At 43.2% G+C, this 25,032-nt stretch overlaps 1 protein-coding gene across 1 annotated transcript in view; it reads left to right on the forward strand.

Annotated features, from left to right (window-relative positions):
- The window catches only part of heatr5b (HEAT repeat containing 5B), a 57,326-nt gene that overhangs the window by 23,504 nt on the left and 8,790 nt on the right, over positions 1-25,032 (forward strand). The window contains exons 9-28 of the mRNA XM_060917141.1: positions 564-719; positions 2,459-2,709; positions 2,821-2,932; positions 4,145-4,297; positions 7,843-7,942; positions 8,114-8,227; positions 8,684-8,843; positions 9,041-9,216; positions 9,481-9,586; positions 10,450-10,640; positions 13,869-14,028; positions 14,762-14,951; positions 17,218-17,387; positions 17,491-17,638; positions 17,957-18,136; positions 20,120-20,374; positions 20,471-20,652; positions 21,866-21,934; positions 22,936-23,115; positions 23,458-23,704. Coding sequence (XP_060773124.1) covers positions 564-719; positions 2,459-2,709; positions 2,821-2,932; positions 4,145-4,297; positions 7,843-7,942; positions 8,114-8,227; positions 8,684-8,843; positions 9,041-9,216; positions 9,481-9,586; positions 10,450-10,640; positions 13,869-14,028; positions 14,762-14,951; positions 17,218-17,387; positions 17,491-17,638; positions 17,957-18,136; positions 20,120-20,374; positions 20,471-20,652; positions 21,866-21,934; positions 22,936-23,115; positions 23,458-23,704 — 3,300 coding nt within the window. The remainder of the gene's footprint in view (positions 1-563; positions 720-2,458; positions 2,710-2,820; positions 2,933-4,144; positions 4,298-7,842; positions 7,943-8,113; positions 8,228-8,683; positions 8,844-9,040; positions 9,217-9,480; positions 9,587-10,449; positions 10,641-13,868; positions 14,029-14,761; positions 14,952-17,217; positions 17,388-17,490; positions 17,639-17,956; positions 18,137-20,119; positions 20,375-20,470; positions 20,653-21,865; positions 21,935-22,935; positions 23,116-23,457; positions 23,705-25,032) is intronic.

A 25,032-nucleotide genomic window follows, 5' to 3' on the forward strand; every position in this document is an offset into this window, starting at 1 on the left:
CGGACTGAAGATGAAGACGTTTGTTATTTGTTGGCGCGACTGTAAACCAGCCCCTTGCATTTGCCACTGAGCAGTCTGTGACCACACGCCCCACTCGCCGAGTTTGAGAACCACTGGCCTAGACTGTGTAGTTTCTGGGATATTTACATCTCAAATAATATCAAATTTTTTTGAAACACCGTGTACTATAACATGTTATGCATGTATTGATATGGCCTTTGTAGAAAATGTTACCAAAAACGTTTTGTGAATATACATGGTCTGTTTTACAGTAATTAATTTACGGTTATGCAGAAATAACCTGCTCAAACTGCAAATTTACTCAATTACACATTTATAAACGCAGCCACTTGGCTTCATGAGCGTCACCCGAACTAAGACCGTGAACGGCAGAATAATCTAAACTAACTGGAGAGAAATTAAAATGCTCTCTCGATTCATTGTAATACCTGATTTATACATTTGAATTGAAACAATTATTCCAGACCTGTGATGTTGAATAGAGGAAATTCAAAATATCCTGTTTTTGTTGTTCTTCCTGTGCCGTTTGTCTGGGCTCACAGAGGCGGTGGTGAGCGATAGCAGCGGGGAGAATAAAGGCACCGCAGCCGACATTTCTGCCAGTCAGCACGTGATGGTGTGTGCCCTTAAAGAGCTGGGCAGCCTGGTGCAGAGTCTCAGTGCCACGGCCGCACCCCTCATCCAGGAGCCTTCCATTGGTGAGAAAGACAGTATTGAGACAGATCTGTGAGTCAGTCTGGAAATCCTGTCACAGAAATCCCTGTGAAATATGATTAGCAAGATTTCTAGATGTCTAGAAACCAGAGCTGTGTTGTTGATTACACATCATGAACCTTATTTTGTCATAGAGGGGTCACAATACATTCCGCTTACGAATCGATTAACGGTACTGGCTTCACAATCTGATTCTTGCAATATTTTGAGCAAAATTTTCATGAAGAAAGATTATAACTGAATTTTTTTTTTTTAATTTATGTATAATAAACAACACAATGTGTTTTTGTCTGTATAAAACTAACTAAATGGAAAAATTAACATGAATAGAGGTTTTAATATTATGAACAAAAGGCACTACATATTCGCCATATCTTAAATAAATAAATACATTTATAAATTCTCCTAAAATTTTACTTGATAGACAAAATCTCTGACTTGGGTGAAATGATCAACATCATGAGCTCCGGAGCACCACCTGAGGAGTCATTTTAACCAGAAATAGAGCTCCAAAGTCGGCTAAACTGACTGTCTGTCTTCCGCAACCTCGTTCTCTGGCCCTGGAGATTGCAGTGGCACTGGCTGGCGTAGTTTGAAGACTACTGAAGAGCTTTTTAACTGCTATATTGTGTGTGTTGCGTGTCGGGCATTCAAGTCAAGTTTATTTCTATAGCGCTTTTAACAATAGACATTGTCGCAAAGAAGCTTTACAGAATTTGACTGAATTAAAACATGAGCTAATTTTATCCCTAATCTATCCCCAATGGGCACGCCTGTGGCGACAGTGGCAAGGAAAAACTCCCTCAGACGACACGAGGAAGAAACCTCGAGAGGGACCAGACTCAAAAGGGAACCCATCCTCATTTGGGCAACAACAGACAACATGATTATAACATTAACAGTTTTAACATGAAGTCAGTTTCATTGATGTTATTAACTCTTCATTGATGGAAACTTGAGTGGAAAACTATTCATGAAGTTAGCAAGGGCATTGTGATCTGGAATTATAGTTTAATAGTGGATTAGGTAAAATTGGTCTCAAACAGTTTGGCAAGTTCATCATTTGCATGTAATTTTTTACTCTTTGCTCTCACTCCCTGCATCAAAATACACTCACGGTATCTATGCTGGCTCGTAGAGTGTCTGTGAAATGACCGACAGGAGGTGCATCCAAACACGAACGAGCATACCAGACCGGAAGCTTGTTTTCCAAGCTTTTACACATCTTCCAGGTTATTTGTACAAGTAAGGAATTTTTTAAAAAAAGAAGAAAAAAAAAAGACTTGCACCTTTAACTCTGAGTTGAACAGATTGGGATCTCTAGTGTTTAAACAGTGCAATTGCATTAGATGCATAATTAATTGAATGGTGATTATAAATTTCATTGGTTAGGAAGTAATAATGATTCTGTGCATATGTTTGCCATATTTTACCATAAAATCCTGAGGAGAAAAAAAAAAAACCTGTTGAATCTGCTGGATATGAATTATTTGATGTATTTACTCCAAAGAGTCCCTTGACCAATCAGACCAATCACTCAAGGCACTTGACAAAGCACAGCTCGTAGTGACGTACAGAACGTAGTGAAAGAAAGAAAAGAGGCTGCTGATGGAACGACGAAATGATAACAGATCGACATCGTATAAGAGGAATAAAACGCTTGAGGACGTCACCATTGTTGATAAGTGAAACCCCGTATTACAGTTTGTAATTTACGCCGCAGGTCTGTTGGACACAGTGATGTCGGTGCTCCTTCATCCCAGCATGGCAGCTCGTCTCGCAGCGGCCTGGTGCCTGCGCTGCGTTGCCGTGGCGCTGCCCAATCAGCTGACCCCGCTGCTCGACCGCTGCGCCGAACGCATCAACGCCCTGAAGAGCTCGCCCGAAGCCGTGAGTGGGTACAGCTTCGCCATTGCTGCCCTACTGGGCGCGGTGCACCAGTGTCCACTGGGAATTCCTCACTCCAAGGGCAAGGTGTGTGTGTGTATATGCTCATTCAATTTGCTGTTTGTGTATTTTATTCCTGAATTACTCAAGTTCTCTGTGTAAACGTTGAACTGGGGCTCGTTGTGATTATTCTTTCAGATGGTGGTGAGTATAGCGGAGGATTTGCTGCGCTCTGCGGCCCAGAACAGTCGTCTCTCTCTGCACCGTACGCAAGCCGGCTGGCTGCTCCTGGGAGCGCTCATGACTTTAGGTAAACTGCACTGATCACCTGCTTCTCAGCAGGAAGCAAACAAGTAAACTGGGTTGTATTTCCATGAAACATGTGAGTGCTGGTGCCTGCTCCTGTCGTTTCATAGCATTTACATGTTGTTGAATGATGTTTGAACGTTTGATCCGACTATGTTTAGTTTCACGGCTCGACTCGGACCCGGAGCTGAATTTAAGAGAGAAGATTTCCTGCAGTTCAAATTAAGAATAAATAAAATGAGACTTCAATTCAGTCCACATGTAGATGTGGTTTAAAATCAATTAATAATCCAATTAAAACAATTTCTGGACTCGTACCAGTCAAACGCACCGTCTTTCTTTCTTTCTCCTTTCCTTTCTTCCGTCTCTCTTTTGGTCTCTCTGTCTCTCTCATCTTTCATTGTGTCTTCTTTCTTCTGTCATTCTTTCAGTCTATCTCCCTTTCTTGTCTCTCATTCATCCTTTATCATTTGTTTCTCTCATTCTCTCTCTGTGTTTTACAAAAAAAAACACAGCCTCTCTGGTGCGGACACCATACCAGAAAAAAACCAAAAGAGCTGACAACAATCACAGTCTCTTTCCTTCGTCTTTCTTTTGATATGTCTTCCTTGCTGTCTATCAGTCTTGGTCTCTCTTCATCTTTTCTCATCATTGTTTCTCTCATCTTTTTTGTCTCTCTCGCTTCCTTTTTGTCTCTCACCTTTCTCTCTCGATCCTTTATCGTTGCTTCTCATTTACATTTCTCTTTCGTCCTTTCTCCGTCTTTCTTTTGATATATCTTTCTCTCTGCCTATCTGTTCTCAGCATTGTTTCTCATTTTTTAAATTTTTTTTTCTTTCAGAATTTCCATTTTCGAATTTGAATTATTTGACACAGAGTTTTAATATCTGATCATTTGTTTACAGTCAGATGTATCGTAAATGCTTTCGAAATCCTGATCAGATTTCAGTTGGCAATGAGACTGTGCCTGGTTTTGTTGACTGATGAATACAACATTCTCCACAGTCTCAATTTTTATTTATGTATTTATTTTTTAATTCTAACAGTATAAACACGGTATAAATGTTTAATGAATAGGATGTACACTCAGTTTGGTTTGAGCTGAATGCAGTTCATCTTTACTCTCTGTATCACTGACATGAACTTGAAATGCTGCTCTGTACCTGTTTGTCACACTGTAGTTCAGAGTGTGTTTGTAAACTCCACGTGTGCTCAGGCTCGCCTCTGGTGCGCTACCACCTGCCCAAGATGCTGCTGCTGTGGAGGAACGTGTTCCCTCGCTCTCAGAAGGAGCTGGAGGCTGAGAAGGCCCGAGGAGACTCCTTCACCTGGCAGGTCACGCTGGAGGGCCGAGCTGGAGCACTCTGCGGTAAAAATGAGCTTTGGCTAGTTGCTAAAAATCCTGAACATGCTTAATAACTCTAAGTTTTTGGTGTTGTGGATAAAACTAATTTTGTCGTACAGTCGTGAATATCACTCTAACATTTTCATATATCAGATAATGTTGAATTTTTGTATTTTGACTGGTCAGAAGGTGTCGATTTAATATTCAGAACATCACGACAAAGTCAGGGAACGACCGTTTACAGCTGCTAGAACATATGTGATACCAAGAACTAACTTATCTTGTGAACATTACGGTACCTGTAACTATATAGTGGTGCTTGAAAGTTTGTGACCTAAAACATCATCAGATTTTCACACAAGTCCTAAAAGTAGATAAAGAGAACCCAGTTAAACAAATGAGACAAAAATATTATACTTGGTCATTTATTTATTGAGGAAAATGATCCAATATTACATTATCTGTGAGTGGCAAAAGTATGTGAACCTTTGCTTTCAGTATCTGGTGTGACCCCCTTGTGCAGCAATAACTGCAACTAAACATTTCCAGTAACTGTTGATCAGTCCTGCACACCGGCTTGGATGAATTTTAGCCCATTCCTCCATACAGAACAGCTTCAACTCTGGGATGTTGGTGGGTTTTCTCACATGAACTGCTCGCTTCAGGTCCTTCCACAACATTTCAATTGGATTAAGGTCAGGACTTTGACTTGGCCATTCCAAAACATTAACTTTATTCTTCTTTAACCATTCTTTGGTAGAACGACTTGTGTGCTTAGGGTCGTTGTCTTGCTGCATGACCCACCTTCTCTTGAGATTCAGTTCATGGACAGATGTCCTGACATTTTCCTTTAGAATTCGCTGGTATAATTCAGAATTCATTGTTCCATCAATGATGGCAAGCCGTCCTGGCCCAGATGCAGCAAAACAGGCCCAAACCATGATACTACCACCACCATGTTTCGCAGATGGGATAAGGTTCTTATGCTGGAATGCAGTGTTTTCCTTTCTCCAAGCATAACGCTTCTCATTTAAACCAAAAAGTTCTATTTTGGTCTCATCCATCCACAAAACATTTTTACAATAGCCTTCTGGCTTGTCCACGTGATCTTTAGCAAACTGCAGATGAGCAGCAATATTCTTTTTGGAGGGCAGTGGCTTTCTCCTTGCAACCCTGCCATGCACACCATTGTTGTTCAGTGTTCTCCTGATGGCGGACTCATGAACATTAACATTAGCCAATGTGAGAGAGGCCTTCAGTTGCTTAGACGTTACCCTGGGGTCCTTTGTGAACTCGCCGACTATTACATGCCTTGCTCTTGGAGTGATCTTTGTTGGTCGACCACTCCTGGGGAGGGTAACAATGGTCTTGAATTTCCTCCATTTGTACATAATCTGTCTGACTGTGGATTGGTGGAGTCCAAACTCTTTACAGATGGTTTTGTAACCTTTTCCAGCCTGATAAGCATCAACAACACTTTTTCTGAGGTCCTCCGAAATCTCCTCTGTTTGTGCCATGATACACTTCCACAAACATGTGTTGTGAAGATCAGACTTTGATAGATCCCAGTTCTTTAAATAAAACAGGGTGCCCACTCTCACCTGATTGTCATCCCATTGATTGAAAACACCTGACTCTAATTTCACCTTCAAATTAACTGCTAATCCTAGAGGTTCACATACTTTTGCCACTCACAGATATGTAATATTGGATCATTTTCCTCAATAAATAAATTACCAAGTACAACCCGATTCCAAAAAAAGCTGGGACAAAGTACAAATTGTAAATAAAAACGGAATGCAATAATTTACAAATCTCAAAAACTGATATTGTATTCACAATAGAACATAGACAACATATCAAATGTTGAAAGTGAGACATTTTGAAATTTCATGCCAAATATTGGCTCATTTGAAATTTCATGACAACAACACATCTCAAAACAGTTGGGACAGGGGCAATAAGAGGCTGGAAAAGTTAAAGGTACAAAAAAGGAACAGCTGGAGGACCAAATTGCAACTCATTAGGTCAATTGGCAATAGGTCATTAACATGACTGGGTATAAAAAGAGCATCTTGGAGTGGCAGCGGCTCTCAGAAGTAAAGATGGGAAGAGGATCACCAATCCCCCTAATTCTGCGCCGACAAATAGTGGAGCAATATCAGAAAGGAGTTCGACAGTGTCAAATTGCAAAGAGTTTGAACATATCAGCATCTACAGTGCATAATATCATCAAAAGATTCAGAGAATCTGGAAGAATCTCTGTGCGTAAGGGTCAAGGCCGGAAAACCATACTGGGTGCCCGTGATGTTCGGGCCCTTTGACGGCACTGCATCACATACAGGCATGCTTCTGTATTGGAAATCACAAAATGGGCTCAGGAATATTTCCAGAGAACATTGTCTGTGAACACAGTTCACCGTGCCATCCGCCGTTGCCAGCTAAAACTCTATAGTTCAAAGAAGAAGCCGTATCTAAACATGATCCAGAAGCGCAGAGGTTTTCTCTGGGCCAAGGCTCATTTAAAATGGACTGTGGCAAAGTGGAAAACTGTTCTGTGGTCAGACGAATCAAAATTTGAAGTTCTTTATGGAAATCAGGGACGCCGTGTCATTCGGACTAAAGAGGAGGAGGACACCCCAAGTTATCAGCGCTCAGTTCAGAAGCCTACATCTCTGATGGTATGGGGTTGCATTAGTGCGTGTGGCATGGGCAGCTTACACATCTGGAAAGACACCATCAATGCTGAAAGGTATATCCAGGTTCTAGAGCAACATGTGCTCCCATCCAGACGACGTCTCTTTCAGGGAAGACCTTGTATTTTCCAACATGACAATTTTCAACATGACAATGTGCCAAACCACATACTGCATCAATTACAGCATCATGGCTGCATAGAAGAAGGGTCCGGGTACTGAACTGGCCAGCCTGCAGTCCAGATCTTTCACCCATAGAAAACATCTGGCGCATCATAAAACGGAAGATACGACAAAAAAGACCTAAGACAGTTGAGCAACTAGAATCCTACATTAGACAAGAATGGGTTAACATTCCTATCCCTAAGCTTGAGCAACTTGTCTCCTCAGTCCCCAGACGTTTACAGACTGTTGTAAAGAGAAAAGGGGATGTCTCACAGTGGTAAACATGGCCTTGTCCCAACTTTTTTGAGATGTGTTGTTGTCATGAAATTTAAAATCACCTAATTTTTCTCTTTAAATGATACATTTTCTCAGTTTAAACATTTGAAATGTCATCTATGTTCTATTCTGAATAAAATGTAGAATTTTGAAACTTCCACATCATTGCATTCCGTTTTTATTTACAATTTGTACTTTGTCCCAACTTTTTTGGAATCGGGGTTGTATAATGTTTTTGTCTCATTTGTTTAACTGTTTAACTGTTTGTTTATTTGTTTAATTTGTCTACTTTTGGGACTTGTGTGAAAATCTGATGATGTTTCAGGTCATATTTATGCAGACATCTAAAAAAATTTTAAAGGGTTCACAAACTTTCAAGCACCACTGTAAATGGGTAAAAAATTGACATGATTTCTCGCCTTTTCTTGTCAGCCATGCGGAGTTTCGTGGCTCACTGTCCCGAGCTTCTCACCGAGGACGTGATCCGGCGGCTCATGACTCCTATTGAATGTGCCATGACCATGATGGCTCAGTATGTGCTTTTTATAAAAGCTAACATTAACTCATTCCTCACATCCATCATTATAAATCTATATATCTGATTTTAGAACTAAAAAGAAGACTTGTGTATTAGTTGCTTAGTTTTACTGATTTAAGGTGTGGGCTCAGGGGTGGTTGTGCTAAAGGGTTGCTCTATTTCCAGCGTTCCTGCAGTTATAAAGGTCCATGGTGCTCACCTGAAGGCCAGTGCAGCGATGGTACGCCTTCGACTCTATGACATCCTGGCCCTCCTTCCTCCCAAAACATATGAAGGCAAGTCCTGCAAGTGCAGTTCTCATCCTGTAGTGTGTCCGTTTCTGATGTATATGATGATTTAATTTGGTTTTGGCTGTATGGAATTAAAAGCAGTAAGCCTCCTGGGAACTTGTGGACACGTTGACGAAACTGACAAAAATGAAGATGCTGGTTGGACAAAAACGTTTTTACCCGAGCTCCAAGGAATGCCACGGCTCATAGCTGAAACATCTGCGATGACTTGCTGAATTTTTTTTGTCGAGGTGCTACCTCAAAAACTTTTATTAAGACAAGATCAAGCGGATTATGGGGAAATAAATCCATCCTCAAATTCATAAACATGTTTATTTCCTTTAATCTGAGCTAAAAACATGGGATTGGACAGGACAGCACAGCACACTGGAGATTTTACTTGAAACTATCGTTGCTCCACTGTGTACTTATACCGCTGTTGTTGTTGTTCATGATGATCAGGTAGTTTCAGCGCTCTGCTGAGGGAGCTGGTCGCTGAGTTTACTCTGACGGATAATTCATCCAACACAACCACATCCCTGCTGCGTTCTCTCTGTCACTATGACGACAGCGTCCTCATGGGCTCCTGGCTGCAAGAGACAGATCACAAGTCCATCGAAGACCAGGTGAAACGGATGATGTCTTTATTTGTCATGGAAATGTGTTTCTTGCAATAATTAGAGTATAGGATCAAGGCTAATCATATCCCACCCTGGTTTATGTGCTTTAGGCTTTGTGTATTCTGAGCTGTGCTATAAAGTCTTATAATGCTTGTGTGTGTGTGTGTGTGTGTGTGTGTGTGTGTGTGTGTGTGTGTTATCAGTTGCAGCCTAACAGTGCCTCAGGCAGCGGCGCCCTGGAGCACGACCCTTCCTCGATCTATCTGCGGGTTCCCGTGGGTGAAGCAGTCCCTGGACCGCTGCCGCTTGGTGTATCCGTCATTGATGCGTCGGTGGCTCTTTTCGGTGTCGTCTTCCCCCACGTCTCCTTCAAACACAGGTGAAATTCCACCTTTTCCAGAAATTGCCCCCTAGCGCCAAGTCGTTATACTGTCATCAGTCACAGTGTCTGTCCAAGCACCGTAGTGGATAAATGTTCTTGTTGTTGTTATTGTTATTATTAGTGAGGGTGGACTTAGATTTATTCAAATGTATTTTCAACAAAATGTCGTACGTGTAAATAAGTTAGGAAGTTACACGTACTGCTGTAATATCAGCTAGCATCACAAAATTAACGCACTGAATCGTCTGATGTGTTTTTCAGGCTCCAGATGCTGGATCACTTTGCTGAGTGCATTAAACAAGCCAAAGGAGTGCGACAGCAGGCTGTTCAGCTCAACATCTTCACCGCTGTGCTCAGTGCCCTCAAAGTAAATCAAACTGAGGAGGGTTAAAGGAACGCCAGTGTTAGAAGCTTGAGTTAAAGAGTCAAGCAGGAGCGTTAAGTAGAGTTGGAGAGTCGAGTTAGAAAATCAAGACAATTTGGAGAGTTGAGTAGAAGAGTCAAGTTGAACCGAAGAGTCGAGTTAGAGAATCGAGTCAATTTGGGGAGTCGAGTTGAGTTAGAGAATCAAGTCAGTTTGGAGAGTTGAATTAGAGAGTTGAGTAGTGTTGGAGGGTCGAGTACAGTTGGAGAGTCGAGGAAGCAAATCGAGTTGGAGAGTCAAGTTGAGGTGGAGAGTTGAGTAGACTTAGAGAGTCAAATAGAGTTAGCAAATCAAGTAGACTGATTTTGTGAGTCAAGCAAGAGAGTGGAACTAAAGTCGAGACAAGCTAGAGAGTTGAGGAAGCAAGTCAAGTTAGTCAAATTGTGGTGTTGAGTAGAGAGTTGGAGAATCAAGTCAAGAGAGAGAGTGGAGCTAGAATTGAGTCAATTTAGAGAGTTGAGTTGGAGAATCGAGTCAAGTGAGAGTCGAGCTAGAGTTGAGTTGACTCAGAGAGTCAAGGAAGCAAATCAAGTTAGAGAGTTGAGTTTGAGTTAGAGAATCAAGTCGAGTTAAAGACTCGCATATTGACTGACTTGTGCCTCTAAACCAAAGACGTAAAATTTATGCCTTTTATTCATCAGCCAACTTTTCTTTCCTGCCTTGAAAAGCACGCTCCAGACTTGAGCCTCGCATAAACCAACATATGAACGTGTGCTTGGAATATTACATTTGCTAAACTGGAACTGACTTTTTATTCACCATTTGTATTTTCGATATTTTTGTGATTTTATGATGCATGTGTGCAGGGTCTGGCTGAGAATAAGAGTACTCTGGGCCCCGAGGAGGTGCGGAAATCGGCCCTAGCCCTGGTGATGGGAGCTCTGGATAACCCAAACCCCATCCTGCGCTGTGCTGCGGGTGAAGCTTTGGGCCGCATGGCGCAGGTCGTCGGAGAGGCCACGTTCATCGCCAGCATGGCTCAGCACAGCTTTGACAAGTAAACACCCACCCCCTCGGCAACTGCTCAGGCCATAGCTCCCAGTAAACTCCCCCGGCGACTGCTCAGGCCATAGCTCCCAGTAAACTCCCCCGGCGACTGCACAGGCCATAGCTCCCAGTAAACTCCCCTGGCGACTGCTCAGGCCATAGCTCCCAGTAAACTCCCCCGGCGACTGCTCAGGCCATAGCTCCCAGTAAACTCCCCCGGCGACTGCTCAGGCCATAGCTCCCAGTAAACTCCCCCGGCGACTGCACAGGCCATAGCTCCCAGTAAACTCCCCTGGCGACTGCTCAGGCCATAGCTCCCAGTAAACTCCCCTGGCGACTGCTCAGGCCATAGCTCCCAGTAAACTCTCCGGCGACTGCTCAGGCCATAGCTCCCAGTAAACTCCCCCGGCGACTGCTCAGGCCATACCTCCCAGTAAACTCCCCCGGCGACTGCTCAGGCCATAGCTCCCAGTAAACTCCCCCGGCGACTGCTCAGGCCATAGCTCCCAGTAAACTCCCCTGGCGACTGCTCAGGCCATAGCTCCCAGTAAACTCCCCCGGCGACTGCTCAGGCCATACCTCCCAGTAAACTCCCCCGGCGACTGCTCAGGCCATAGCTCCCAGTAAACTCCCCCGGCGACTGCTCAGGCCATAGCTCCCAGTAAACTCCCCTGGCGACTGCTCAGGCCATAGCTCCCAGTAAACTCTCCGGCGACTGCTCAGGCCATAGCTCCCAGTAAACTCCCCCGGCGACTGCTCAGGCCATACCTCCCAGTAAACTCCCCCGGCGACTGCTCAGGCCATAGCTCCCAGTAAACTCCCCCGGCGACTGCTCAGGCCATAGCTCCCAGTAAACTCCCCCGGCGACTGCTCAGGCCATAGCTCCCAGTAAACTCCCCCGGCGACTGCACAGGCCATAGCTCCCAGTAAACTCCCCTGGCGACTGCTCAGGCCATAGCTCCCAGTAAACTCCCCTGGCGACTGCTCAGGCCATAGCTCCCAGTAAACTCTCCGGCGACTGCTCAGGCCATAGCTCCCAGTAAACTCCCCCGGCGACTGCTCAGGCCATACCTCCCAGTAAACTCCCCCGGCGACTGCTCAGGCCATAGCTCCCAGTAAACTCCCCCGGCGACTGCTCAGGCCATAGCTCCCAGTAAACTCCCCTGGCGACTGCTCAGGCCATAGCTCCCAGTAAACTCCCCCGGCGACTGCTCAGGCCATAGCTCCCAGTAAACTCCCCTGGCGACTGCTCAGGCCATAGCTCCCAGTAAACTCTCCGGCGACTGCTCAGGCCATAGCTCCCAGTAAACTCCCCCGGCCACTGCTCAGGCCATACCTCCCAGTAAACTTCCCCGGCGACTGCTCAGGCCATAGCTCCCAGTAAACTCCCCCGGCGACTGCTCAGGCCATAGCTCCCAGTAAACTCCCCTGGCGACTGCTCAGGCCATAGCTCCCAGTAAACTCCCCTGGCGACTGCTCAGGCCATAGCTCCCAGTAAACTCCCCCTGGCGACTGCTCAGGCCATACCTCCCAGTAAACTCCCCCGGCGACTGCTCAGGCCATAGCTCCCAGTAAACTCCCCCGGCGACTGCTCAGGCCATAGCTCCCAGTAAACTCCCCTGGCGACTGCTCAGGCCATAGCTCCCAGTAAACTCTCCGGCGACTGCTCAGGCCATAGCTCCCAGTAAACTCCCCCGGCGACTGCTCAGGCCATACCTCCCAGTAAACTCCCCCGGCGACTGCTCAGGCCATAGCTCCCAGTAAACTCCCCCGGCGACTGCTCAGGCCATAGCTCCCAGTAAACTCCCCCGGCGACTGCTCAGGCCATAGCTCCCAGTAAACTCCCCCGGCGACTGCACAGGCCATAGCTCCCAGTAAACTCCCCTGGCGACTGCTCAGGCCATAGCTCCCAGTAAACTCCCCTGGCGACTGCTCAGGCCATAGCTCCCAGTAAACTCACCGGCGACTGCTCAGGCCATAGCTCCCAGTAAACTCCCCCGGCGACTGCTCAGGCCATACCTCCCAGTAAACTCCCCCGGCGACTGCTCAGGCCATAGCTCCCAGTAAACTCCCCTGGCGACTGCTCAGGCCATAGCTCCCAGTAAACTCCCCTGGCGACTGCTCAGGCCATAGCTCCCAGTAAACTCCCCCGGCGACTGCTCAGGCCATAGCTCCCAGTAAACTCCCCTGGCGACTGCTCAGGCCATAGCTCCCAGTAAACTCTCCGGCGACTGCTCAGGCCATAGCTCCCAGTAAACTCTCCGGCGACTGCTCAGGCCATAGCTCCCAGTAAACTCCCCCGGCCACTGCTCAGGCCATACCTCCCAGTAAACTCCCCCGGCGACTGCTCAGGCCATAGCTCCCAGTAAACTCCCCTGGCGACTGCTCAGGCCATAGCTCCCAGTAAACTCCCCTGGCGACTGCTCAGGCCATAGCTCCCAGTAAACTCTCCGGCGACTGCTCAGGCCATAGCTCCCAGTAAACTCCCCCGGCGACTGCTCAGGCCATACCTCCCAGTAAACTCCCCCGGCGACTGCTCAGGCCATAGCTCCCAGTAAACTCCCCCGGCGACTGCTCAGGCCATAGCTCCCAGTAAACTCCCCCGGCGACTGCTCAGGCCATAGCTCCCAGTAAATTCCCCCGGCGACTGCACAAGCCATAGCTCCCAGTAAACTCCCCCAGCGGCTGCTCAGGCCATAGCTCCCAGTAAACTCCCTTGGCGGCTGCTCAGGCCATAGCTCCCAGTAAACTCCCCCGGCGACTGCTCAGGCCATAGCTCCCAGTAAATTCCCCCGGCGACTGCACAAGCCATAGCTCCCAGTAAACTCCCCCAGCGGCTGCTCAGGCCATAGCTCCCAGTAAACTCCCTTGGCGGCTGCTCAGGCCATAGCTCACAAAAGAAACGCTGCTCAATTTATGAAAATAAATGTGTGTTGTGAACCAGTGCAAAATAATGTAAACATGTATCCCAGCATAATAAATATTACAAAATTGTTATAATTGTGTTAATCTAAGTAACACACTGAATTTATTATTATAGCACACCAAAACAGAAAGATGTAGAAATATTATTTTTGTGGTTACAACACTTGATAATTGATAATATAATGAAGATTTTCTCTGTGAGCCCAGACTTGACAACACGAGTTTTGGCAATATTTTGGCCTTTATACAACAAATGTTTTCCTCAAGCTGTTGTTATGATGTTTGGTTTAAAAGCAGAATTATTTTCGAACAGGCTAAAGTCTGCTCGAGACGTTGTCTCCAGGACGGGACACTCTCTGGCTCTGGGTTGCCTGCACCGCTACGTGGGTGGCATCGGTTCGGGTCAGCACCTCAAGACTAGCGTCAGTATCCTGCTTGCCCTGGCGCAGGACGCCACCTCTCATGAGGTCCAGGTGAGAGATTGCAGGTCCAGAATAAAATTTATTTATTTATTTATTTAGCTTTTGCCATAGGAAAATATATATCCATCATGGTATGGGAAACCACAACAGCTTGCGCCAATTACAGTGGCCCCATTGTACCGAATCTGCATGTCTTTAAACTGTGGGGGAAACCGGAGCACCCGGAGGAAACCCACGCGGACACGGGGAGAACATGCAAACTCCACATAGAAAGGCCCCTGTCGGCCGTGAGGTTCGAACCCGGAACCTTCTTGCTGTGAGGCGACAGCGCTAACCACTACACCACCGTGCCGCCCGGAAATTGTGATATTAGATGAGAAGAGAAAATCACCAGAGGCAATTCTAATTTTGAATTTTATAGCTTAGAGTTTGACCAAATCTACAGTCTGGACTATAAAGAAATCAGCCCCAAAGTCAACTCATCTTTTTACTTTTTTCAGTTTTGATGATTTATCCTTTTGAAACAGCTACTATTTAAGAAGGACAACATTTTACGACATCGAACATTAGCAGTATCTCGCAAAGTTAAATTATGTTATTTGTATCAACACGTGAGGAATGTATTGGTGTTCCAGATGGTTCTGTCTCCTTTCCGCTTCTCTGTGTAGAACAGCGGAGTTTATCTTCTTGAGACGATGTCAGGGCTTTCAGCTGCATGATGAGACGTCATGAATTGTGAGGAATGATGATCGGAACGATGTGTGTGTGTGTGTGTGTGTTGCAGACGTGGGCTCTGCATTCTCTGGCTCTGATTGTGGACTCGAGTGGTCCGATGTATCGGGGTTACGTGGAGCCGACTCTGTCTCTAGTGCTGACCCTGCTCCTCACCGTTCCCCCCTCACACACCGAGGTGCACCAGTGCCTGGGCCGCTGCCTCGGAGCCCTCATCACCACCGTTGGCCCTGAGCTCCAGGGTAAGCCTAATGAAGATGATGATACAAAAAGAGTTTATATTCATGGGAGGATAACCAGTGGCTTGCGATTCTGAACTTTTGCGACCCCACGTTGTTAGTTAGTTAGTTAGTTAGTTAGTTAGTTAGTTAGTTAGTTAGTTAGTTAGTTAGTTAGTTAGTTAGTTAGTTAGTTAGTTAGTTAGTTAGTTAGTTTGTTTGTTTGTTTGTTTGTTTGTTTGTTTGTTTGTTTGTTTGTTTGTTTGTTTGTTTGTTTGTTTGTTTGTTTGTTTGTTTGTTTGTTTGTTTGTTTGTTTGTTTGTTTGTTTGTTTGTTTGTTTGTTTGTTTGTATATTCAATCAGGTTTCATCATATTTTCACTTTTCAGAGCTGGTTTGTCTAGTTTTAACTGAACTAGTGTAACCTCCCAGGATTGCAAAAAAGACTAAAATATCATGCACCCTCTTAATTTAAACGTGGCTTATTTCATTTTGTAACATTTCAAAATCCAGTTTAGTGAGGGGCATATTTGTCATTTTAATATGTAGAATTAATAAACGACAGCAAAGAGGAGAATGTGACTTATAAATAAAAGCCACATGGTGTTGCAACTTAGTTTGGGAATCCAAAGCATGGCAGGAAAATAAATAAATTCCCCCAATCCTCCTACACCCCCTGTAGTCTAGCTAATAAATTTGCTATGAAAAACAGCAGCATCTGACCTAATGAGCCAATTAGTAAATCATAGCAGCACAGTGTAATAATTTTAGGCCAAGTAAAAAAAAAAATTAACTTGTTTTATTCAATCTATTTAGCTCATTTTTGTTACATTAAAAGTACAGGCTTCTGTTTAGGGATCGACCAATATGTTTTTTTCAGGGCCGATACCGATTATTATGGAATTGGGATGCCGATAACCGATATGTGCAACCGATAAATGTAAACATTATAATTCACATGAAATTAAACATAGCACACACTGACACAGACCTTCATATCCATGAAATGTATGTTTAATTGTAAAATTGAACATGAAATTTTGTGCAGGGAGATGCCAGCAGCATTTGTACAATAAAGTCAAACATTAGTTAGAATAAAATGAGAAATAAAATAAATATTCACCAATAAAAAAATAAATCACTCTCTACTATATTACAGCTCACCATTTTCAGTGGAAAATAAATGAAAATACACTCTGGATTCTTTTACACTAAGAACTAAGTAAGACTTACCAACTTCAAGTAGTTTTTAAATAACAAACCAAGTGTAGGGAGCTGCCTGCAGCATTTTTTAAAAAGTAAAATCAAACATACAGTAAAGTAGGCTATCGCTCCCTATTAGGAGCGGCTGCTCCTTTAAGAGTATATCGCTTTCCGAATCAGAAGTGCTAGCAAGGAGAATCACTTGCGCAAGAATTATAAATACTAGTCACACCTGGCTTGTTTAAATGTTCAAACAGCACTTTATAAAGTTACCTAACATACAAGTGCAGTGCGCTTTTTGAGCACGAGTCACGTCATGAAGTTTACTCATCACCATAACAAATGGCCAGTAGGCTTGCGCTAGCCTACAGAACACAAACACTACGTTTTATTTCGTCTTCCCTTGACCACCTCTCTGTATGGCTGTCATTCTACTGTTCGAGTAGAACTACTGACACATTCACAACGTTTCCAGACGGGGATTTAAAAATGACTGCAGCCTACGTTATGCTGTTTCAGCGAGACTAGTTGGTTGTCGGCTAATTCAAGTGCTTCCTTCCGTAAGCTAAGTTTGCCTGGCTACACAGATGCAAATGGACAATTTTAACGAGTAGTAGATGAAGAATGTAAACATATAATGATGTTGTGCTTTTGCAACTTGTGTGTTTGTGACTTATTGCGGGAAAAGCAGCGTGTCCTTACCTTGATACGGGCGCCTTGAAACAGTTCAGAGTGAGCTGCGCGTGTCGATTGGCTATATCTCTTGTGCCAAACAAATCAGATGTTGTGGTGGGCGGGACCGTGTTCTTGAACTCAGAGAGGCGAGTGCAGGAAAGGACGTGCAGTGGCAGTCGCGTTAGGAACGAAATGGCTGCAAAAAGGCATGTTATCGGCATATCTGTGGAAATTATGGCCGATACCGATAACCCTAAAAATGCAGAATATCGGCCCGATATATCGGCCAGGCCGATTATCGGTCGACCCCTACTTCTGTTTTTTCACCTCAATGTATCCTGAGTTTTGGAATGTGTATGACGAATATGTCGGTGGAAAACCTGTCTCATTTCCCTGCGTTTCTTTGTGTGTAGGAAACAGTGTGACGATCTCGACCATCCGCTCGTCGTGTCTGGTCGGCTGCGCCATCATGCAGGATCACTCAGACTCATTGGTACAGGCGGCCGCCATCTCGTGCCTCCAGCAGCTGCACATGTTCGCACCACGCCACGTCAACCTGTCCAGCCTGGTGCCCTGTCTCTGTGTAAGACTCGCTCACGGCCTGTGTGTTCTTTAGTTAATCAAGTGTGTACGTGTATAAAGAACAAGGCTAGCATTTGTATTGCTCTGTGTGTGTGTGTGTGTAGGTGCACCTGTGCAGTTCTCACCTGCTTTTGCGGCGTGCGGCCGTGGCCTGTTTGAGGCAGCTGGTCCAAAGGGAGGCGGCGGAGGTGTGCGAGTACGCCATGAGCCTCGCCAAGAAGGCCGGAGACAACAAGGACAGCGCCACTATCAGTATGTCACACTGACTTCCTGTTTGAACAGGAAATACATCTACACGCCGAATGAAATCAGGACACAGTGTGCTGCTTTTATTTCACCGTCCAGTAGAGTAATATATTTATTTGATACTTTTGAATATTGATGCTATATCTGACATGTTAATGTTATAAATATGTTAAAAATAAACAGTATAGAAATATCCAAAGTTGAATGATTTGTGGGTGGGGGGGACAAACTTTTTTTTTTTAAATATATATTTAATGAATTCATTTTTTTTTAACTTTAGAACTTTGTGAAGAGTAAATATTAACAGCCTCTTCACTGTTTTAGACCTGAACATCAGTGAGACGGGGCTGGAGGGCGTCCTGTTCGGGATGCTGGACCGTGAGACAGACAGGAAGTTGTGCTCGGATATCCACGACACGCTGGGACACATGCTGTCCTCTCTGGCTGTGGGCAAACTCTCACACTGGCTCAAACTGTGCAAAGACGTCCTCGCTGCCAGCACAGGTACACGATTATCTCCGGTTGCCTAGCAACAGTGTCGAACAGCGTATCATTTAATGTGTGTGCGAGAGTCCATATTAATACAACACCGTATAGAAGGATTTTTATTTTATTTTTTAGTCTACAAAGATCTGAAACATGTTCAAAATACACATTCCCTCCCCCGCAAAAAAAAAATCTAGAAATATTTTTAACAGGTTAGCATTATCTATTAATGTTTAGCTTTTATGATTTTGTATTAATTTCTGCAAATTTTACTTTTAAATTACTTTTATTAATTTATATTTATTAAAAATGTATTCTCTTTTTCTTTTGGGACTTTTTCTAAAACTGGAAAGTTTTAGAATTTTGAAAAAATTTAAAACAAAGATAGGAAATCTTGAATTTTCAAGACTGAAGATTCTGCACAATTTTACCATCAGGTTAATAATAATAATACTCATATTATTGAATAATGCAGCATATAATATTGAATATAAAATATAGAAAATGACAATTATTCATTTTAATATTATTTAATCATTTATTTAGTAATATTTAATTATTTTAGATAATTGTAATTATTATTCAATATAATAATAATAGAAAAACAATATTGCATAATACAGTAGATAATATTGAATATTATACATACGGGCCACTTTTTCCATGGAATAAAAACTTTCATTCTGTTCCCTTCTAGTGGGTTTATTGATGGAATGCAGTGTTATCATATCGCTTATCCTCCATGTATTACACCACTCTACCCAATGGAGAATGAGTGTGCAATACTGTTACAATATTGCATGTTGTCAAGACAACATGACGTCACACATCCGAGCTCATGCGAATATCCAGTGAGAGAACCTTTCTGCTGCGCATGCACACAAGCATTTCTTTGTCCACTGGGAAAGAGAGAAGACGAGGCTAATCCAGTGCTAGGATTCAGCACGAAGTAAATAAACTGAAAGTAAAGATTCGCTGAACATCCGAAAGGCTACCAAAACTTTTATTATATATTCTTCATGCATATTTACAAGAGAAAAACATACCAACGGACATCGAAAAACTGGAAAAGAGACACGTCAACAAGTGACTGTGACAGTTTGTAAACAAACATGGCCACGGGGTTTGCTTCGTTAAAAGCGGAAGATTTTGAGAGAATTTGGGCTGCTATTTTGCTCTGTTGTGTGTAGTTATCGATGTTGATTTTAAAAGTAACTAAATAAATGATGAAAAATAATAATGATAATATTTGGCTTGACTGCGCTAGCACTGGCCTGCGCTAACACTACACCAGCTAGACGTCCAGTCGCAGGTAAGCTAGCGTTGGCCTTCGAGAATGCTGATATGAAATGTGTGTATTTATTATTATTATTATTATTATTATTATTATTATTATTATTATTATATTGCCTGGCTTTTTTTTATGGTCTATCAGATATATTCCATTCAGCTAGCATGATATTGAACAAGTCGAAGACGAGTTCAGTATCATGCTAGCTGAATAGAATATATCTGATAGACCACTCAATGCCAGCCAATATTATTTAAATGCATTATATGGAATAATATAACGTGTATCATTATTATTGCTTTCTTCCTAACATTTCCTCCTACAATTAAAAAAAAAAGTACATACAGGCAGCAATCAGTTACAGCTATAAGCCTAATGAGGTCTAATCATATCTGTCACCAGTGAAGAGAGAAACATCAATCACAAGTCAGAATCTTTTGGGATTAAAATAATCATCAAAGCTTGAATGTTGCAACATCTCTAAAATGTGCTGCATATGCTCTATGTCCAATGTTTAGATTGGATTATTCTGCTATTGATAAGACTTTAAAAACAGTTTTTCATTCCTGTAAAAGCAAACCCCGTATCTGTTGATTTGGCTTGTGATAATTGAGCTACTTTTGCGTCCTGATGAGAGATGAAAATAATCTGAAGGCCTTAACCATTTCTTTAAGAACCCAGTGTCTATCTTGGTCTTCCTCTCATCTCAGAGGTTGGAGGCGCCATGGCATTCGAGTTGGAGAAAGACGAGGAAGACTCGGAGAAGAAGGACGAAATGGATGACGACATCATGTTCACGGGGCTGGGTGAAGACGACAAATCAAAGCCGTCTGTCGCTCCACGCTGGGTGACGCGCGTGTTCGCTGCCGACTGCCTCTGTCGTATCATCCACCTGTGTGAAAACGCAGACAAAACGCACTTCGACCTGGCTGCAGCTCGCACTGCCAAAGCCAAAAATCCAAAAGGTGACATCGTAGTGACGCTCGATGACTAAAATACTCAGGCTCCTCTGGGCAGTCTCGGGCTGATTTTTCTCATCGCTTTGATCGTTTTCCTTCCAGGTGATCTCCTGGTGCTGCATCTGTCCGATCTGATCCGGATGGCCTTCATGGCTGCTACGGATCACAGTCACCAGCTGCGCATGGCCGGCCTGCAGGCTCTCGAGGACATCATTAAGAAGTTTGCCTCGGTGCCCGAGCCGGAGTTTCCTGGTCATGTGATTTTAGAACAGTACCAGGCTAACGTGAGTTCAACTTCATCTTCACAGTTAGTCAAAACATCAGTTTTGTGCTGATAGAATCTCTTTATTTGATAAGTGCATAGAGTTTTTGTTTTTTTAATTATTATTATTATTATTATTATTATTATTATTGTTTAAATTATCCACCATAAGTCCATGTGAATGAGCTGTTACTCATCTCATCTCATTATCTCTAGCCGCTTTATCCTTCTACAGGGTCGCAGGCAAGCTGGAGCCTATCCCAGCTGACTACGGGCGAAAGGCGGGGTACACCCTGGACAAGTCGCCAGGTCATCACAGGGCTGACACATAGACACAGACAACCATTCACACTCACACCTACGGTCAATTTAGAGTCACCAGTTAACCTAACCTGCATGTCTTTGGACTGTGGGGGAAACCGGAGCACCCGGAGGAAACCCACGCGGACACGGGGAGAACATGCAAACTCCGCACAGAAAGGCCCTCGCCGGCCACGGGGCTCGAACCCGGACCTTCTTGCTGTGAGGCGACAGCGCTAACCACTACACCACCGTGCCGCCCGGAGACATGAACTTATTTTTAAAAATTCACCTAAAACCATTTCTTTTTTTACCATCAGGTCACAAAACATGTAATCTTTAATGAATGATATGTTAAAAGATAACTTTAATTTTCTGAGATGTAATAAAAACATATTTATATGCCAAAGTCAAGCCTATGAGTTCCAAAATGATGTCTGTTACATTACTTCTGTTACGATTGTCCATCTCGCGTCTGTTACAAATTAATTACAATCTAGCTATATACCATGTTACTCTTATTGAAAGAATGTGTATGTTTATTCTACTACACATGTTTATTAATTATATTTGCTAAAACATCACCTTCCTATGTTTCAAAAAGTAATTCTACATTGTTAAAATTGAGAATATATATGTCCACAACACTTCTGTTACGTTCTGACTTTGGCATATAAATATGTTTTTATTACATCTCAGAAAATTAAAGTTGTCTTTTAACATATCATTCATTAAAGATTACATGTTTTGTGACCTGATGGTAAAAAAAGAAATGGTTTTAGGTGAATTTTTAAAAATAAGTTCATGTCCCCATTTCAGTACCCATAAGCGTGGAATCACTCATATATATATATATATATATATATATATATATATATATATATATATATATATATTTTTTTTTAATTTAAATTTTTTTTCCCCTTTGCCTTCAGGTTGGTGCAGCTCTCAGACCCGCCTTCTCTCCTGACACGCCCTCTGACATCACGGCCAAAGCCTGCCAGGTAAAAATGAGAGAGAGAGCGAGAGAGAGTGTTGCTCCTCACTCATTCTACTCTACTTTCTAAGCATTTGCATTTGTTTAATTTTATCATCATCACTCATGGAACCTTTAAAAGAAATTGCTAGAACACGGGGAGTTTTCAGGTCAGTGAAGAACGATGATGTTTCCTCTTACCGTCTCCGCTTGTCCTTGTGGCGGCGGATTTATGAGCGACAGCAAGGACGTCATCGTCCTGATGGATGAAGTCCTAATGAAAAACTTTTGGTTTGTGTGCGCGCAATAACAGGACACAGTTGAGTGCAAAAGTTTGCACACCCTTGGGATGACGTTTCACCAGCAGGCTATTTTGTGTTGGGACTCTGAGATGTTCAGAGTCGCTCAGAAAAGTAACAAACATGTTCAAATAGTGTAAACTGAGAGTGTAAAAAGTTCAAAAGTTTTCACCAAGCAAATTCACTGCTCTGGTCAAATATTGAGACTTAATTTTTTTTAAATATATTTTTTTATTTACTTACTTTCTTTGATTGATTATTCCAGATACTCTGGAATGTCTTCATGTTGCAGGACGCACAAGCATTACATTTTTAATGGTTTAGAATTTTGCTTTTTATAGATTCTTCATACATAAAATGGTATATTTTTCTCTTGAAGTTTAGAAAAAACAGTGTGGATACTTTTTTCCTCTCCTCTCACCGTGCTGTATGGTTTCATCAGGAGCCAAAATTATTTCACAACACTGCCAAGTCTAAGTATTGATCATCTGACAGGATGGTAAATTTAAAAAAGAAAGGGGGGAAAAAAGGATTTTCAAGCTCTAAAACTACAAGATTTAATATAAAAGAAGCTTATTTTAGAAACCGATTCACCCGAAATTAAACACAACAGCGATGTGTTGCACAGAAGGTTTTGCACGTGGTGGTGATGTCATTGATGCCAAAGGTGTGATCTCCGTTCTAGAAGAACACTCTCTCGGTCTAACCCCATCTTCATCCTGTGTCTCAGGTGTGCAGTGCGTGGATCGGCAGTGGTGTGGTGAGCGACCTGAACGACCTGCGCCGTGTCCACAACCTGCTGGTGTCCTCTCTGGACAAAGTGCAGGCGGGTAAAAGTTCATCCAGCCAGCTATACAGCGAGAGCGCCACCACCATGGAGAAACTGGCTGTGCTCAAAGCCTGGGCCGAGGTGACGACCACATGACCCACACAATGCACACGTTCATCAGCAAATAAAAAAATATTTTCATTTGTTTAATGTCTTGTGGATCCAGAGTTACCTTCCTTATACTCTAACTCCACAACTTTTTTCTATTCATTTGATGGAATAATGTGCCTTAAGATGATTAACTGAATAAAAACCCAGAAAAAGATCCGTTTATAAAATGAATAATAATAATGTTACTACAGCTAGTACTATGACTACCACTAATAATACTGTTATTTTTACTATTTATTATAATTGTACTACTACTACTTAAGATGATACTGTTACTAAGCTCCTCCTTATAACTTCCTGTCGCTCCCTCAGGTCTACGTGGTGGCGATGAAGCTGAAGAAGGAGGCGGAGTCGAGGCCGGTGCGTCCCGTGCACAGTGGTGAGGATGAGGAGGATGAGGAGGACGTGGGTGATGAAGGCGACGTGCTTCCTGCAGACAGTCTGATCACACTGGTGCAGCCCGAACTGCCGTGTCTGAGCCGCCTGTGGCTCGCCGCTCTCAGAGACTACGCTCTTCTCATGCTGCCAGCCGAGTTCGCCAGCCAGCTGCCTCCTGAAGGTAGAACTCACCTCACAGACACACTCATGGCCTGAAATGTTTATTTTGACATCACCTCTTTTTTTTTTTTTTTTTAAATAAACCTTGTGGTTTTGTAGTTTGGTTTTAGTGAGAAACAAATCATAGCAAAACTGACATTTAGTGATAGAAAGACAAATTGGAAAGTAATTTTTTTTTAAATAATTATTTGAAATAAATACCTTTTTGAATAAATACTTTTTTTTTACCATTTTAAAAAAAAAAATAAATTATTCATTAGAAATTATTGAAATTGGTGGGAATTATTAATTATTTGAACTTTTTGATGCATTGTCTTGTAAGATTTGCATTATTTTGATGCGTCATGATTTTTTTTAATGACTAGCCAATTATTTTCCTCATAAGAATTATGGATATGTTTTAATTTGGCAAATTGATGAAAATAATTGTTAATGGAATTAGATTAGATTAGATAAAACTTTATTGATCCCTTTGGGAGGGTTCCCTCAGGGAAATTAAGATTCCAGCAGCATCATTACAGATAAACAGAGAAAAGAAATAGAGGAAAACTTCTAGATAAATTAAAATAAGTTAAGTATTTACATATACAAATATAAAAAAATAAGATATGGGGAAGAGAGAAAGGGGGGAGGGGGTAGAAGTGGGGTTAGGGTAAGTGTGTGTGTGTGTGGGGGGGGGGCAGGAAAGATATTGCACATTATATTGGACATTGTCCGGTATTGCTTATTGTCAGGCTAGGCTACTGCTCCTTCCCGTCCTCTGTCCTCCTGTTCCCCCTCCTCCCCCCCAGAGAGGAGTTGTACAGTCTGATGGCGTGAGGGACAAAGGAGTTTTTGAGTCTGTTCGTCCTGCACTTGGGAAGGAGCATTCTGTCACTGAACAGGCTCCTCTGGTTGCTGATGATGGTGTGCAGAGGGTGACTGGCATCGTCCATGATGTTCAATAGTTTGTCCATAGACCTCTTCTCTGCCACCGTCACCAGAGAGTCCAGCTTCATGCCGACCACAGAGCCGGCCCGCCTGATCAGTTTGTCCAGCCTGGATGCGCTGCCCCCCAGCACACCACGGTGTAAAACAGGACACTGACGACCACAGACTGATAGAACATCCACAGGAGTTTCCTGCAGATGTTAAAGGACCGCAGCCTCCTAAGGAAGTATAGCCTGCTCTGTCCCTTCCTGTATAAGTGATTGGTGTTGCAAGTCCAGTCCAGCTTGCTGTCCAGCCACCGCCCGAGGTACTTGTAGGAATCCACAGCCTCCACCTCGACTCCCTCAATCAGAACTGGTCGTGACCTTGGTCTGGACCTCCCAAAGTCAATGACCAGCT

The sequence above is a fragment of the Neoarius graeffei genome, chromosome 3, assembly GCF_027579695.1.
Source record: "Neoarius graeffei isolate fNeoGra1 chromosome 3, fNeoGra1.pri, whole genome shotgun sequence".
Taxonomy (NCBI): Eukaryota; Metazoa; Chordata; class Actinopteri; order Siluriformes; family Ariidae; genus Neoarius; species Neoarius graeffei.